The 16,274-nt window shown below is 50.4% G+C and overlaps 1 protein-coding gene across 1 annotated transcript; it reads right to left on the reverse strand.

Moving 5' to 3' along the window:
- Positions 1–10,442: 10,442 nt before the first annotated feature.
- Positions 10,443–15,958, reverse strand: LOC137775092 (keratin, type II cytoskeletal 3-like). The gene is given in 13 exon segments (XM_068560747.1): positions 10,443–10,630; positions 11,100–11,134; positions 11,485–11,708; positions 12,019–12,089; positions 12,092–12,140; positions 12,562–12,584; positions 12,587–12,725; positions 13,009–13,104; positions 13,466–13,526; positions 14,193–14,413; positions 15,437–15,463; positions 15,465–15,781; positions 15,784–15,958. Coding segments are annotated over 13 exon segments (1,626 nt in total).
- Positions 15,959–16,274: the final 316 nt, after the last annotated feature.

The raw sequence follows: 16,274 nt of genomic DNA on the forward strand, positions 1-16,274 counted from the left end.
TAAACAGCAAGCGTGAGCCCTGGCCCTCTGGTCCCCTTTCCCAAGAACGAGAGCCAGAAATATCCACAGAAATTTCTGGTTCTCCAACCTAGGGAACTTCCCAAGACCACAGGGGTTTCAACTTTGGCCTGCCAGTTGGCCAGCTTCCACTAGGAGCAGAGTGTGTGGCCGTGGCCTGAGACCCTAGACACTGTTTGGTGGCCTGGCCTCCTTGCATGGGTCAGGCTCTCCCACCTGAACATCAGTCAGTGGGGATGTTTCTAGTCACCCTTTTTACATCCCAGGGAGAAAGTTTTTGAAGGGCTACTTACAAATCCACACAGCACTCTGTCACTCCACAGACATCCTAAAAGGCAAGAGAAGGAGATGTGGATTATTTCTGCAATGAGTCATTAGCCAAAGAGCTGAGGCTTCATAACCTTGGGAGTTACTTCCTCCCATTTGCCCTACTAGAGGTCAAGTTCCCGGGGGAAGAAAGGCTATTCCAAGTCTGTTTCCAGACACAGATCTCCCTAGGAAAGGGGCCTCTTCAGGAGACTGAGGCGTCCAGAAGCTCCACCAGTCACACTTCATCTCTCCATCTTCCCATCCTCTTTCCCTAATTTCCCAGACTGTCTTCCAGGCAAACTACTCATCAGCCAATGCCCCCTTGATTAGCCCATCCTCACCTCTCCTCCCCTGCTGAGACTGTCTTCCCACCTTAGCTGTGCCCTTCCCCTCCTTCATGCAGCCCTGACTTTCTTATTTCTACCTCTCCTCTTCCAGGAAGCCTTCCCCAATGAGCCCTCCTGGTGGAGGGTGGGGGGGGGTATGATGGCTGTTCAAGGTGGGTAACATGTGAGAGGGGCTGACGCTCAACACATGACGAATTTGGAAATGTCCCGCCCACGCTCCCCATCTTCCTGTGCCTCATTCTTGCTCATGGAGCGGGCATGCCCACATATCTGAGCAGACGTGGAACGTGTCTGCACACCTTGCCAACATGGGCCCCACTGGTGTCGCTCACTCCTTCCTCCATCCCACGACTCCCAATACACGCAGCACCATCTGCACTCTCATTCCTTTTCCTAGAGACTTATAAGAAATCCTTAAGTTTTCTTCTCACACTTGAGCTCCGCTTCGTCCATCAGATTAGGAGCTGCCTGAAGACAGAGGCTCTGAACATGGGATCCAAGGAGCAGCTAGTCAGCAGAGGGATCTCTCAATTCTTGACACTCCTTTGGCATTGGACATGCACTCACTAAGCCCCTATCTGCTACTTGATTTTGCGTTATTTTTCCAGAGTATGTATGCATCAGCCACCTTCCCATATGGACTCAGCCTCAGGGATGGGGGTGTTATAGGACTGTCTATACTGAGCTGTCCAATATGGTCACCACTACCCACATGAAGCTATTTAAATTTATTTAAATTAAATGTAAAACTCAGTTGCACTAGGCACGTTTCAAGTGCTCAAGTGGCTAAGGGCTACTGTATTGGACATTGTCATCATCTCAGAAAGTTCCAGTGGACAGCGTTATAACTTTTATCATAAGCCCAGAGCACTTTTCCTTACACATTGCACATAGTGAGGTTCAGTAGAGCTATATGTAATGCATTATTGATGTCCATGGTAAATTGGAGAATTAGATGATCTTGACTGACAAAAAAATAGTGGGGCTTGAATCCTAAACTCTGTCATTCAGGAGATTCCTTGCCTGTTGTCTGAGTTGTCCTCTCCCTGTAATCTTGCTCTCTTTCTTCATTATCCAAGGTCACCTGAAGCTTCACCTGAAGCTCCAGGTGAGAGCCCAAAGCAAACAAGGACAAACATCAGTGTCTTTGACTCGCTTCCCCTCCCTTGGCTCCAGTGCTGAGGCAGTGGGTGGCAGCCTCCTAAGCGTGGCTCGTCTCTGCCACCCTGGCAGATACTGGAGAAGAGGGATGGACAGAGGTGATGAACAGATCACCAAAGCACGGGTTTGGGTTGGGTTCCCCCAATCCACATCTCCCGAGCCTGCCAAAGCATCACCTTATTTAGCCAGTTGGGGTTGTTTTCTCAGCAGTTGACTGAAGCTGCTGAAAATATCCACAGTTGGCATCCTGGGCTATACTTCTCTTATTCACTGCAGGATCTTTTAGAGCAGTGGTGTCTGAATGAGCTGCCTGCTGCCAGCAGTCTGAGTTCTAATCCCTCAGCTGCCAGAACCTTCTGTGTAAGGTTGCCAAGTGGCAGAACACTCTGCATCCGTATTTCCTCACCTATAAAATAAGACAATTGTCATGAAGCAGAGTTATTACCTCTAACCAACTGTTCTCTTGTACTCAACTGCGGTGAAAATGCTTAAGAGCTGCCTATAATGTAATTGCAAGAGGAAGAATGAATCACGAGACAGTAGTCATTACCTCTAGGTCAAAGTGAGCAAACATCCCTCTCTATCTAGGAGGTGAGGATGAAGGGGTGATGCTTATATGCCCCTTTCTACATGTGGATTCGCAGATGTAATTTTCAAGATAATCATTAATTTGTTCTCCCAAAAATAAAACCAAAACAGTCATTCTGGATCTCCTGCCCCTGGACTAAGAATTATCATTTTCTCCTTTTTACCATGTCAAAATAAAAACTCACCACTACTGAAATAACTTTACCTAATGAATGAACAGTAAAAATATATTACCCTGTAGAGCTAGCTCCCGTTATAGCTTAAGCTTGATAAAGAAGTGAACACCTAAGTACAGTTAAATCCTCTTGTTACTAAGTCTTAGCGGTTAGCAATCACAATTTACTCTAATTCTGGTCCTCTCTCCAGACTTGATTAAAGTACTCTTCAACTCACCCCTAAATCCTTATCTGGTACTAGATTCTCTCCCAGGACCTGTCTAGGGCAGAAATCTATCCCCAAGTTAGCCTTGATAAAAAGGTTCTGTGGTTAAATAAATTTGGGAAATGAAAATTTTTTACTTTCTCTTGGGTTTTTAGTAAAGCTTCTTTGCATATTAAAAGCCTCTTTCCTATAGAAAAGAATCATTTTTACTAAATCAGAGCCTCCCAAACAAACCTAGCAACAAAATCTTTCTATCTTAACCCCTATTAACATGCTGTTGAATATACTTGAAGAAACACTAATCCAACCATGCATCCAAAATGGATAAGAAAGTACAGAGAGGACAGTCAAGGGGTTAAGACATAAAGTCAAGGAGACTTGCCTCATCCCTGGAGAGAAAGCACTTGCTCCAAGTGACACAGAGGAAGCTGAGGGCAGACTAAAACCTGTGGGTTGAAGAAGCAGGGAGAAGGGCTCTGGGATGCTGGGAAACGGAGAAGGTCCCTGAGGACCAATTCTCCTGTCAACCTATATTTCTCACCAGCAGTGGATCTTGCTGGGTCTTTCCGAAAGCCATGGACCTTCCCTCAGGAAGCACCCTGGGCAAGGGGCTCATCCCTTTTCAGTGGCGTGCTGGATTTTCTGAAACTCAAATGACAGCAACTTCTTCCTCTCTTTCCTTGCAGCTTGGAGGAATGAAAAACATGGAGGCCTTCAAGTTAAGCCTGTGTTCACATCCCAGGCTCACCACTTTCCACTTACATGGTCTCCAGGGAGTCGTTTTACCCTCTGGCCTCAGTTTTCTGTTCTGTAAATTGGGGTGAGCATAGCCTCTTCATGAATTGCAGTGAGGACCATAGGAAGTAGTGATGGAAAGCCCTTACGCAGGGGCAGGTGCTCACCACACAGCAGCCCTTCTGACGATGACGATAATGATGTCAGTGCATGGAGTCCTCCTGGAAGTTGTCGGCTTAGAGGTTGGCGAGGAGGGAGGGGTTCTAAAGGGTAGCCTAGCTTAGGGTCCATGCGGCATTGTAGGCTGATGATTTTGGCATAAAATTGCAAGGAATCATTGTGAGTCACATAAAAGTCATTCTTCCATGCCTGGCCAAGCCAGTTTCCCACTACAGGGGCTCATCAGTAAAGCAATTCATCAATCAGCAAACATTAATTAAGCTATTGCATACTTCTCAGAGTTGTGGGGACTACGATTTAGTGAAAATAATTTCCTCTTTCAAATATTTACTCTTTCTCCTGTCTGTGAAAGAATATTAAAATGTCTAACACTGAGTTCCTGCCATATACCAGGCACGGAATTAGGTTATTTACAAGTATCATTTCTAGTTGTCCTAAAAACTCTGCAAGATTGAAATTTTCATTCACATTTTACATATAAGGACATAAGCTTAATGAAGTTAATTAACTCGCCCCAAGTCAATTAGCTGACTGAGCTGGGATTTTACTCAGACTATCCAACTCCAAAGCCTGTCATAAATTCATGGATCATTTTTATCTACGTGGGCTTCAGCAAATCAAATGACAGCATCCCAGAGTGGAAAGTCCTCTTTGACGTTAAAAAACCCACAATAGAAGGTGATGGATAGATGTGACTTGAAACAGCAACCTGTGTTAATGAAAATAGCTTTAAATCTTATGAATTCCTCTTTGGCATCAAGGAGAAACATCCATCATTATCAAGGAATTTCCCCCAGTCAATCTCTCTAACTCCTCCGCTGGAGATCGGAGCTCTCCAGAGCTGAAGGTGGGCCTGCCCACAGCAGAAACCTGAGAAAACCTGTCCTGCTAACGTCGGGACTTCAGGTTTGGTTTCTGGCTCCTCAAGACCCCATAGGGCTGTTAGCAACACATGCCAGAACTGGTGGAAGAGAGGGCCTCCAGGAGACTGAGAAGAAGTCAGCCGGCCCCGTTCTGCAGCATAGCACAGGGGTTACGGGTGTAGACCTTGGATTCAGGGCCCAGATCTTCCATTTCCATTGCTAATGCGGGCATGTTACTCTGCCGCTCTAAGCCCCAGTTTCCTCATCTGGAAAGCGAGGATAATTACTACCTGCCTCCTGTGGTGGTGATGAGGATTACATGAGATGACGTGCACAAAGTGCCCGGGGTATGACTGGCACCAGTAAGTACCGAACAAAAGTCAGTTGGTTAATCGTGTTGTTTTTGTTCAGTGTGTCAGGACAGCTGTTGCATTTAAGAATCCAGCCCTCTCCTTTTCATGTGCCCCCTTAGCTCACTGAAATTCACAGCAACTAGTATGTGCTGGGCAAGGAGAGGCACAAAGATGAAGGCGGCACATCCGTCCCTCCAAGGAGCTTCCATTCTAGCAGAGAACAGTCACTGAAAAGAGTCAGTTTAATAGAATAGCGCAAGTGATAAAAAAAGGATTAACAGAATCCAATGGGATCCCAAACAGACATTCATTGCCCTGTATGCAATCCAGGAAAACTTTCAGGAGGCAGTGCTGGAGTGATCTATGGTGAGAAGTAAGGGCTAGTCCAGTAGTTGAAGGTGGGATGAGCGTTCCTGGCTAGGGGAACAGATTATCAAAGGCACAGAGGCCTAAAACAGCTGGGCTTGTAGCAGAACTGCAAGCACCTCACAGGCCATCGGCGCAGGTTTTGAAAGTACCCACATAAGGCTACACTGTCTGCCTGGCTAGTTTCCCATGTCTTTGCCCAAGATAAAAGGGTATTTCTAATATAAATCCAAAAAATGTCTAAAAATGTATACTTCCATGTATAACAGATTCACTTTGCTGTACACCCGAAACTAACACAACATTGTAAATCAACTATACCACAATAAACATTTTTAAATAAAAATTAAAAAATAAAAATATATACTTCCTTCAAATTCAGAATGGTGTTTGTTCAGCTCAGCTACAACCAATATGACTTTAACCAAGGATCCTTTTCCGAGGAGAGGGGAGAGTAAAATGGCCTTCTACTTGGGTGCAGGGTTTCTCAATGGCAGCTCTGTTGACATCTCAGGTTGGATAATTCTTTGTCGTGGGGCCTGTCCTGTGCATTGTAGGATATTTAGTAGCAACCAGGCCTCTACCCTCTAGATACCAGGAGCTCTCCTCCGATTGTGACAGCCAAAAATGTTACCAGCCATTGCCATAAGTTCTGGGGAGCAGGAGAGGGGGGGTGAGAATTGCCCCCCATTGAGAATCACTGTTTTATTGCCATCCAGAACCACACTTTCCTGCCCTGCCCCTGTCTCCTCCCAGAGTTGATAAAGCTGTCACCATCTGGTGATGTCACCATGGATTCCAAGGGTATGGATTGCTCCCACCATACCTTTGTCAGTGGTTTCCTAGGAGAACCAACTAGCCTTCAGCCTTCTATCCTGGGCTGGGCTGGAAGTGTGGTGGTGAGGAGCTTGACCTTAGCCACAGCAGAGACGTGCATCTGTGCAGGTTGCAGGCCAGAAGGGCTTGGGAAGGATGTAGATAAAATATGTAAAGTGTTTTCAGAACTCAAATGAGTCTTTCTAAGTCATCCTGAGATTGTTTCAAAGGATGCACATTTCTGGTCTTGGCGGCAGAGAGAGAATGTACCTGGGCTAAGGTGCTGAGAAGGCAGAGGGAAGGGGCAGCCCAAATCCCAAAAGATGAGATCTCTGATGATTGGGTAACAGAAACCCCACCCAGCTCGAAGGCAAAACGGGAGGGTCATATAGAGATTGACCTACAAAATACCCAAAATTTTATATGCAGACTTGATCATCAGCAGTCAAGTCTGGATTATCCACAGGCATATTCTTATGGGAAACAACCCCCTGATTCCCTTAACTGAGCCTTTTGTAGCTATGTCACCATCGCTGTTGATACTTTCTCTGGCAAGTAGCCCATATCCCAAGAGGAGACAGAAAGAAATAACCTGAAATCTAAAAACATGTCTTGGTCTTCTTAATATCAAAGGATGAGTTAGCAAGCTCTTAGAACAGGAAGGTACTGTTTTGAGCATTCTTTCCAACTGAGGCATAAGGGGAATAGGCAGAGAGGAATGGATGGGGATGGGAATGTGGGGGGCATAAAGCTTGGGTCCTCTGTGTCGTCACAGGAAGATGTACCACTCCACACCCAAGGAAGAGAGATGTGGAGCAAAACAGAGAGAGCAAAAGAAGTATTTGATCGTTGACCCATGGTCCCAAATCCCAGTTTAGGGTCCAGCACACAAGTCAGCATGATTCAACAATCTCTGTGGGTTCCTCCGTGGGCAAGAAAGATAGGCCTTAGAAGATAGGAAACGGAATGGACAACATAGCACCAACTGGCTACCTACTCAAAGAATGGAGAGTCAAGTACAAGCAAACCCAAGGCCAGGGACTTAAGAGCATTTGAAAAATCAACATGGAACTTCACAAAGAAATCATGTAAATGCTGAGGCGAAAGGAAGAGGAGGAGCCCTCAGAATCAGGCAATGTTCCCTAGAGGTGCTGTCAGTCTGGATTAGAAACGGTCAGGGCTGGGCTGAGAATATCCAGCCAAGCATAGGATTGATTCTTTCGGTCTAAGGTACTGGTGCCAAGCTCACCTGCCTGGCCATCCTCTGGGACAATGACACAACAGAGAAATAGCCCTCTCCACGGGGCCAGTCCTTCTGAGCGAGGCTAACCTTCGTTACTCTCTCCTTTAAGAAGCTGCATGGACTCCCCCTTGCCGCTCAGTGGTGGGGGCTCCCCTATAAGCCACCTGCCCAGGATGAACAAGGAGCTGTGGGTATAAATTAGAGTCCAGGAAGGCACAGCAAAGGCAAGGAACAGCCACCATCTGAATATGAGCCTTGAAACCAGTGGACGGTGTCCCCAGGAAGACTGAGCCCGATCTGGACTTCCCTTAGGGCCCATTTAGAAACCCCTGGACCTCTTAGGTGGAAGCATTTTGGAAAACTTGGACCAGGCTCTATAGCCAGGCTGTCTCCTCCTCTCCCTGATTCAGAATGCCGGGCTTCCTTGGCACTCACCTGGGCCCTCTTCCCTCCTCCTCTCTCATCAGTTCCCACGGCTTAGGAACCACCCTACCCAGGCTTATGCTGACGCTGCCCAAGTGGGAGTCTCTAGCCCTGACAGGCCTCCCTCTGAATCCACACTCACATCTCCAAGTGTAGTCAGGAGACCGCCCCTCGTCAGTCCCGTGAGCTACTCAATCTTATCTAAAGCTTCTAGAGCTCCTGAAGCTCCTCCTCAGACCCGTCCCCCCTCCCACACACCACCCCCCACTCCACCTCAGTACATGGTATCACCAGCCACCCAGCTGCTCCAGCTGAGAAACTGGGCATCACAGTTGAATCTTCCCTCTCCTCCACCCCCATGTCCAATCCATTCACAAGTCCTGTCATTTCTCCAGCTCAGCCCCTGGTTTCTTCTCTTCATACTCTTATGACAGCTTCATACTCTTATGACAGCTCATTTTTTGAGAGAAAATGAGAAATGATATTCACTCACCAATGCATCTCCAACATTTGGCCCAGGGCCAGACAGTAAACACTTAATGAATATAGGTCGAAGGAAGGGGATGAATTGGGAGATCAGGTTTAACATAAATGCACTACCATGTGTAAACTAGATAGCTAGTGGGAACCCGCTGTATGGCATAGGGAGCTCAGCTCAGTGCTATGTGATGGCCTAGTTGGGTGGGATGGGGGCGATAGGGGAGGGAGGTCCAAGAGGGAGGGCATGTGTGTATACGTATGGCTGATTCACTTCACTGTGCGGCAGAAACTAACACAACATTGTAAAGCGATTATACTCCAATAATAAATAAATAAATGAATAAATAAATAAATAATGACTTCATCCAGGGTGAAGCACCTGTACCGAAACTGGCCTGGCATATCACCACAGGGCCAGCCCTCTGAACTGGGGCAGGCGTTGAATCTCCCCACCTACCTCTCCCGCTCCTTTTCAGCAGAGGAATGTCAACCAGAAAAGGTACCATCCTGCCCCAGAATGAAGCAACAACTACTGAATCCCACCTCCGTCAAAGAGCCTTCCTGGGAGATCCAAGGAGAACTGCCAGTGACTAGATTGCTCCACCAAGCCTGGATGTGGGATTTCCATATGAATCTCTTAGAGCCCCAGTAGCCAGTTTTCTTTGTTTCTTTAACTGTCCTTTCCCTTCTCTGAAATAAATTCAGATTTGGCCTAAGATAGAAATACTGCTTCCTTGGCCTGGCTTGGCTAAGCATTCCACTCCATCATCTATGTGTTCCCTGGGTACCCAGGCAGCCAGCTGAGCCTGGAAGGCAGCAGCTGCAGCCTCAGAGACAGTAGGGAAGTGGAGGAGCTCCAGACTCCGGAACCTCAGGTGTGCTCCCAGCTCAGCCCCTCGGATGCTCTCTGGAGGTAAGCAGGTCACTCCACCTCTCTGCCTCAGTCCTCTCCTTTGCAAATGAAGTTCTTGGACTCCTTGTGCCTGAGTCCCTTCCAGCCAGGACCTTCCAGACAGCACGCCCAAGGGCAACTAACACTTTGTCAGGGTTTCCTGGTGCAGGGCAAATGCCAGGAGCTTCCATGCCTGCCACACACATCCGGGGACCCAGAGTGCATACAGACAGTACCCAGGAGCAGGACATTTTCTGAGGGGTGTTAATAGCTGTTTACCGGGAAGGGGGTGTGGAAAGTTCCAGGTTATAGTTAACCAGTAGGTATTCTTTCCTATGAGACTTCTCAGAACCTCTCATATGTGCTCCAAAGAGGGAAGATTTAATGGACATGGAACACTTTGGTGGGGGGAGGAGCTCGTGGGTCAGACTTGGGTCAGGTGGCTCTTGGAAAATCCCTGTAGCCCTGCCATTCTATCAGCTCACACCTTCCCAGGTGCACCTTGATGGGGGAAAAGCTTTCAGGATGTCAGCTGGAGCGGGGACCAGCACCAAGGAAAGACATCCTCTGTCCTCAAGCCCCTCAGCACCTCAAGGCCCTCTTAGTTTCCCCCAAACAAGAGAAGGCAAGGACAGGGATGTCTGCGGGGTCCTGCCTTCTCCCCCCAGGAACTTGCCCCCATGCTCCTGGGGTGTGCCCCATCCTCCCCCCAGGATTCCCCCAGTGCTCAGAGAATAAATGAACAACCAGATCTTGCCCATTTAGACCCCATACCACGGACAATAGAGAGGAGCTGCCTGGGTTTCAGAGAACTGGTACTCAGCTGTTCTGTAGATGGCACAGCCCACGTGAGGCAGGATGAAAGAAGTCAGTCCAGTGGGGAGAAAGGCGGCCAGAGAGACTCAGAGGCCTGATGTGAAATACAATGCACTTTATTGGCGACAGAACGGATGGGCAGAGGGGCCTGTGTGTTATATACATCAGAACTGTGGTGACCATGCCACCCAGGGAGGGGACCCCAAGGGCAGCAGAAGGTGGTGGCTGAGGCCACACCTGGACAATCACAGACACAGGCTGGAGCCGAAGAGCCTGAAGTTCTCACGGCTGTGCTTGGTCGGGGATCAAGACGGAGGGGCAAGAGACCCTGGGCTTCTAGCCCAGAGAGCGGCTGCCGGCAGGGGCTGGGGTCGGGGTGGGGAAGGGCGCTAAGGCGGCTGCGGATGGCCGAGTGGAGGAGCGGATGGGGACAGGAGGCGCTGGGATGGCTGCGGTGCCCCTGAGCGATATTTATCTGGAGCTGCGCTGGGAGGACTGGGAGACCTTGACGCTGCCGCCACGGTTGCTGCCTGAGCTGAAGCCTCCCCCACTGACTCCGAAGCGACCCCAGGAGCCGGAGCCAAATCCGCTGCCGCCGCTGTATCTGCCTCCGAAACCCCCCGCTGAGGCCGAGGTCGTGTTGCTGCTGCTGACCACGGCTGCAGGGCAGAGGACAGTACAGCGATCAGCTCCCGGCACCCACTTGCCTGTATTATAACGATCCCCTGGGCCCAGGATGATTGGGAGGCGATCAAGGCAGCTTTGCACCTGATGATCATTGTGATACATTCTGGTGTCATGAGGTGATCACCCCCGCAGTGTTGTCAGTTTGAATTTCCCAGTGGTTCCTTCCACATAGATGAACTCTTGATGACCCCCTTGGAGATTGTCCAGAATTTCTCCTCCCATTAACAGGCTCCCTACTGGATAATCCCCATCTGCCATATAGACCTATTAATAGTGCCTTGAACCCAGAACAAGTACAAAAGCATATCTGCTGTCCCTTCTGCCCCCAGAAAAACCCTCCAACCACTATAGAAATATTTTTTAAATTAGTTGCTACCACCCCGTATTAGTACAGATATTTCAGAACCAGTTCGCACTGTCATGCTTTCTTTGGCTACTTACAGATGCTGACAGCATTCTGGCACTCTCCAGACATCCTGTCTGAGAAAGCAAGGGAAGGATAGCTCCATCGCAAAGCCAATTTCCAACAAGTCCGTGGATGAAAGTGACAAACGGCAACCAGAACGGAATTCAGAAACCTGGCAGATCAGTACTGTTTCTCCGCCCTTCCATGGGCCATAACAAGAGCCCCTGTGTATGGTTAGTATGCACTTGGCCACATAGGGAGGAAGGGAACTAGCAAAGGCAAGCGCTTCCCGGCAAGGCCTGTGCAAGCTGGGGGCCTCTCGCAAAAAGCAGACCTCCACCTCATTCATTTGGTCACTTATCTGGCCCTCAGCCTGTGACTTGGGGCAGGGAAGGTGGGGAGATGGCAGTGGAGGCCCACCTGCACTCCTCGCCCTCCAGCAGCTTGTGGTAGGTGGCGATCTCCACGTCCAGGGCCAGCTTGACGTTCATCAGCTCCTGGTAGTCGCGCAGCAGCCAGGTCAGGTCATCCTTGGCCTGCTGTAGGGCAGCCTGCAGCTCTTGGAGTTTGGCATTGGCATCCTTGAGGGCCATCTCCCCACACTGCTCAGCTTCGGCAATAGCCGTCTGCAGTTTAGCGTTCTGGAGCCGGGGAGGTAGGAGGAGGGATGAGCCCAGTAGGAGGGTCCCAGACTCTCTGAGTCTTAAAATAGATTACCCCATAACAAGTCAGGCAACATCACTCCTTCCTTAGCACCTCCGTCTGTCTTCATCCATGGAGATATTTCCCCTGTGGATTACCAGCCATCAAGACTGGCTTGGTCTTTGAACTCCCTGAAGGCCATTGCTGCCTGAGATGACCCCAGAAGTCCCCTCCACACTAGCAGTCCTAAGATCCTAGCCCCCACCCCTCATCGGCCAGCCTAGACACCAGCATCCGTGGCCACGCCCCCTTTTTCTTGACATTCTGGATCTCAGCCCACAGCCTCTGGATCATCCGGTTGAGCTCCGTGATCTCACTCTTGGGGCTCTCAGGTCATCCCCATGCCTGCCAGCCGTGGTCTGCAGCTTGCCCAACTGGAGAATAGAAGGGAAGGTGAGGTGTTTATGCAGCTTTGCCTGACTTGTTTCTCCATCACTAACACCACCCAGCCAACTCTGAGGTACTTGGTAAGCACTTTGTTCAAATGACACCGAATTATGTTTCTGCAGGGACACCTCCGAGGCAGCAGGGAAGAGAACATCTGGGTTGTTGCAGAAGGTTCTCCCACCCTGCAGTCCCTGAGCAAGCTGGAGTCCGTCCCATGTGGTCTGCAGGGGACAGTGGAACCACCTCCCCCCAGGGGGCAGCACTTTCTGCAACTGAACAACCATTACAGGGATGTCTCCAAAGAGAAGAACCAAGAGGAGCCACCCAATAGTCACCACCCAGACGTCCCATGGGCCACAGCCTCCCTGAGACCCTCAGTGGGTCCTCTGAGAGGTGCCTAGCTCCCACCTTGGTCTGGTACAGGGCCTCGACTCGGCCTTGCTCCTCTGGGCGATGGCCTCGTACTGGGCCTTGACCTCGGCGATGATGCGGTCCAGGTCCAGGCAGCGGTGGTTGTCCATGGAGAGAACCACGGACATGTCGCTGACATGGCTCTGCATCTGGGACGATTCCTGCCAACACAGAGGGGACTGTCCACTCTTGGGGCCTCTGCAAGAAGCACCCAGAGGCCCGGAGAGAATCCTGGTCAACAGACCCGTCCACTAAGTCAGCTCTGAATGTGCACCTGCCCCACCCTCTCCCCCAGCTCCTCAAAGAATCCCATGTTTGTAGTTCCCCCTGCAGAACCCCAACAAGGGGCCTTATCTCTAGGCTCAGTCTTCCTGGGCCCTACATATCAAATCTGAAAACGTCTCTCCCTCCCTGTCTCCCCCTCTTAGTAGGAAACATCCTCACCATGTCATAGAGCGTCGTCAAGAAATTGATCTCATTCATTAAGGCGTCCACCTTGGCCTGAAGCTCCACCTTGTTCATGTAGGCAGCGTCCACGTTCTGAGAAAGACAGACACATAAAAGCCTTATTTCTCCAAGGAACACACAACAAACTGCAGCTGCAGCAATAAAGAGTCAGTAGGATCAGGGCTGTGATTGATCGGTCGTCATCCGAGGCTGGTCTCCACATGAAGGAGTGATTCACATCACTGGGATGATGGAAGTTCCATCCCACTCAAAAACTAAAAACGAATGAACTGACTCCTTCAGGGACCTCTCCGGACTAAGATGCACCTGGCTTCTGTTTTTGGCTCCAACCGCCTGAACTTGGCAGCACCATGGCCGAGGAGTAAGGAGCTTCCCCCAGCCCAGCTGGAAACCTGTGCCTATGAGCCCCGAGAACCTCACACACAGCCCTTACCTTCTTCAGGATCACAAATTCATTCTCAGCAGCTGTACGCTTATTGATCTCATCCTCAGATCTGTAAGAGTTAAAAAGAAATCGCTGGGACTTCCCTGGTGGCGCAGTGGTTAAGAATCTGCCTGCCAGTGCAGCCCAACACAGCCATAAATAAATAAATAAATAAATAAATAAATATTAAAAAACAGAAAGAAAGAAGTCGCTGAGTTTGGAGTTTGAGGTAGTCATAAACATCACTCTTCTCTGAAACTCTGGAAGTGCCTCTCTTCGATCCTCTGTCCCACGTCCACCCCTCTTAAATGAACACACCCTCTCACAGTCTCCCTGTTAGGAGGACTAACCATCCCCATCCATTCAGGCAGACTGTGGAGTTGTAGCACTGAAAGTCCCAAGTCCTGGGAAACCCTTCAATCTCAGGCAGACTAGGGTGCTTGGTCACCATTCCGTGAGTTGTCCCAGCATCCTTCAGATCCTACAACTGGGATCTTCCCCAGCCTGGCTCATGAAAAAGCGCTTCTTCAACTCTAAACTTCTAATTTTATTTGTAAAGGACTATCCTTCGGGAAGGAAGGTGAGGAGAAACCCAATGAACCAAGCTGTCCTCCGTGAAGATAGAGAGGAAAGTAGGCTAAGTGACCCAGCGGGCAGGGGGGAAGGCAGTGAGAGGGCTGGGACTCCGGGACAGGGTCGCCCACGGCATCTTCCCACTTGTGCCTCTGTCACTCACTTCTTCTTGAAGTCCTCCACCAGGTCCTGCATGTTCCTCAGCTCTGAATCCAGGCAGGCTCTCTCCCCCAGGATGCCGTCCAGGTAGCTCCGCAGGGAGTTGATGTAGTTCTCAAAAAGGGGCTCGAGTTTGTTGGTGCCTGTGGTGGAACATGTGCCCTGCTGCTGCAGCAAGTCCCACTTGGTTCCCAGGACCTTGTTCTGCCGCTCCAGGGACCGCACCTGCAGTGCATTGGGGGAAGCAACATCAGGAAACACCTGGAGCGGAGGAGCGGAGGGGCCTTGGCTAGGGCAGGACTGGGTGTCTGTGTCTCCGCATCCCCCAGCACAAAGGCATAGAAAGCCCCTACTGTAGCTGGAGAGGGTACAGTCAGTCACATCAGTCAGGACACCAAAGATGCAGAATGGCTTGGAAAGTTACAGAAGGAGAGATGGGTGGGGAAACTGGAAGTAACCCCTGCCTGGAAGCAGGAGAATTCTAAAGATGAGCCCTCAGCGTTCCCAGGGACTTCATGACTCCACTCTAACTTCCAAAATTACAACACGTGCTGCAAAAAAGGTGCTTAAACCTCAACAGGGTCGTTTCCATCTGAGGCGCCACTGACATTGCAGCCCTTCAAAGCATGTGAATCACTGGGAGCTGATACTGTTGAAATGCTGCTATCATCGTCACGGTGGGAGAGAGACAGCCGGTGTGAGCTCTCCTGGTCTGGAGGTCACTGAGCACCCTTCTCTTCCTGATGAGGTTTGGGTGCAGACTGAGCTACCAGGGTCTCAGCAGCCCCCTGGGACTCAGGTTCCACGTGAGCCTCTTGAATCCCATCTCAAGGGCGCCCACCTCCTTCGCCTGGCACAGCACATGGAGGCAGCAGGCCTCCTGGAAAGCCCCAGAGGGTAGCCCATGTTTGAAAAGCCCCCAGTTCTGGGTCAGACCCTTTCCTGCCAGAGGTCACGGTCCTCGCCCCATGCTGCCAGCACCCCCTGCCCAGGCTGGATAAGGCAACAGGTGAGAGACTTGAGCACAGAGTCAGACAAGCAGGACTTGGGGGTGTCTGGGTCCAAATAGGAGACCATTGTCTTTCCCACTCCCATGACCATGTGGACAGCAGCCCTGCACATCTTCACAGACCCAAGAATGCTGCCTAACCCCTCCGCCTCCAGCCTGGACCACTCGGGATTGGTCCTAAACGCTGTATGTAAATATCAAACTCAAAGTCCCCAACCTACCAGTCAGAGCTTCCTCACCTTGTCAGTGAAGGAGGCAAACTTGTTTGTTGAGGGTCTTGATCTGCTCTCGCTCCTGGGCCTCTACTTGCCCAATCTGGGGGTCGATCTCCACATTGAGGGGCTGCAGGAGGCTCTGGTTGACCGTCACTTCCTGGAGTCCCCCAGGGAAGCCACCCGGGCCAAAGCCACCAACTCCACCAAAGCCACCAGCTCCTCCAAAACCATCTCCCATTCCTCTGCCACCACTGAGGCCACCTCCATAGCCACCCCCAAAGCCACTGACACAGCTGCTGCACCCTCCCCCAAAGCCCCCATCCCGGGAGCCACCAGCCACACTGATGGAGATGCTCTTGTTGCCACCAGGTTGTAGAGGCTGCGACTGCCAAAGCCTTCTGCTCCGCCTCGGAACCCACAGGCCCCTCCGGCGGCTCCCCCAGAGCAAGCCACACAGCTCGTTCTGCTGCTGCCGGAGACCACAGCGGGGCAGACAGGGAAGCCCTGGTTCCCGCCACCGGGTGTATTGCAGACTTGTCTGCTCATGGTGAGAAAACTCGGTGAGGGGAAAGTGCAAGAGTTAAACAAGGCCACTGAGAGCCAGAGGAAGAGAGAAGCAAACTGCAGACATGTGCAGAATAAATCGCTTTATATACATCTAGGAAGCTGCTGGGCTCAAACTTTGAAGGAGAGACAATTAACCTCAACTAGTCATGGGTTGGGTTTGCCCTCAAGGCAGTAAGTTTGTTCCAGGCTACTAAACACACCTTAAAAATAATCTGAAATGGTAAAAGTGCTAAAGTGGCAGGCTTATCTGGCAGTGGGTGGTGCCTGGCTTGGCCCCCTCCTTGGGCATGGCCAC

Source organism: Eschrichtius robustus, chromosome 13 (genome assembly GCF_028021215.1).
Source record: "Eschrichtius robustus isolate mEscRob2 chromosome 13, mEscRob2.pri, whole genome shotgun sequence".
Taxonomy (NCBI): domain Eukaryota; kingdom Metazoa; phylum Chordata; class Mammalia; order Artiodactyla; family Eschrichtiidae; genus Eschrichtius; species Eschrichtius robustus.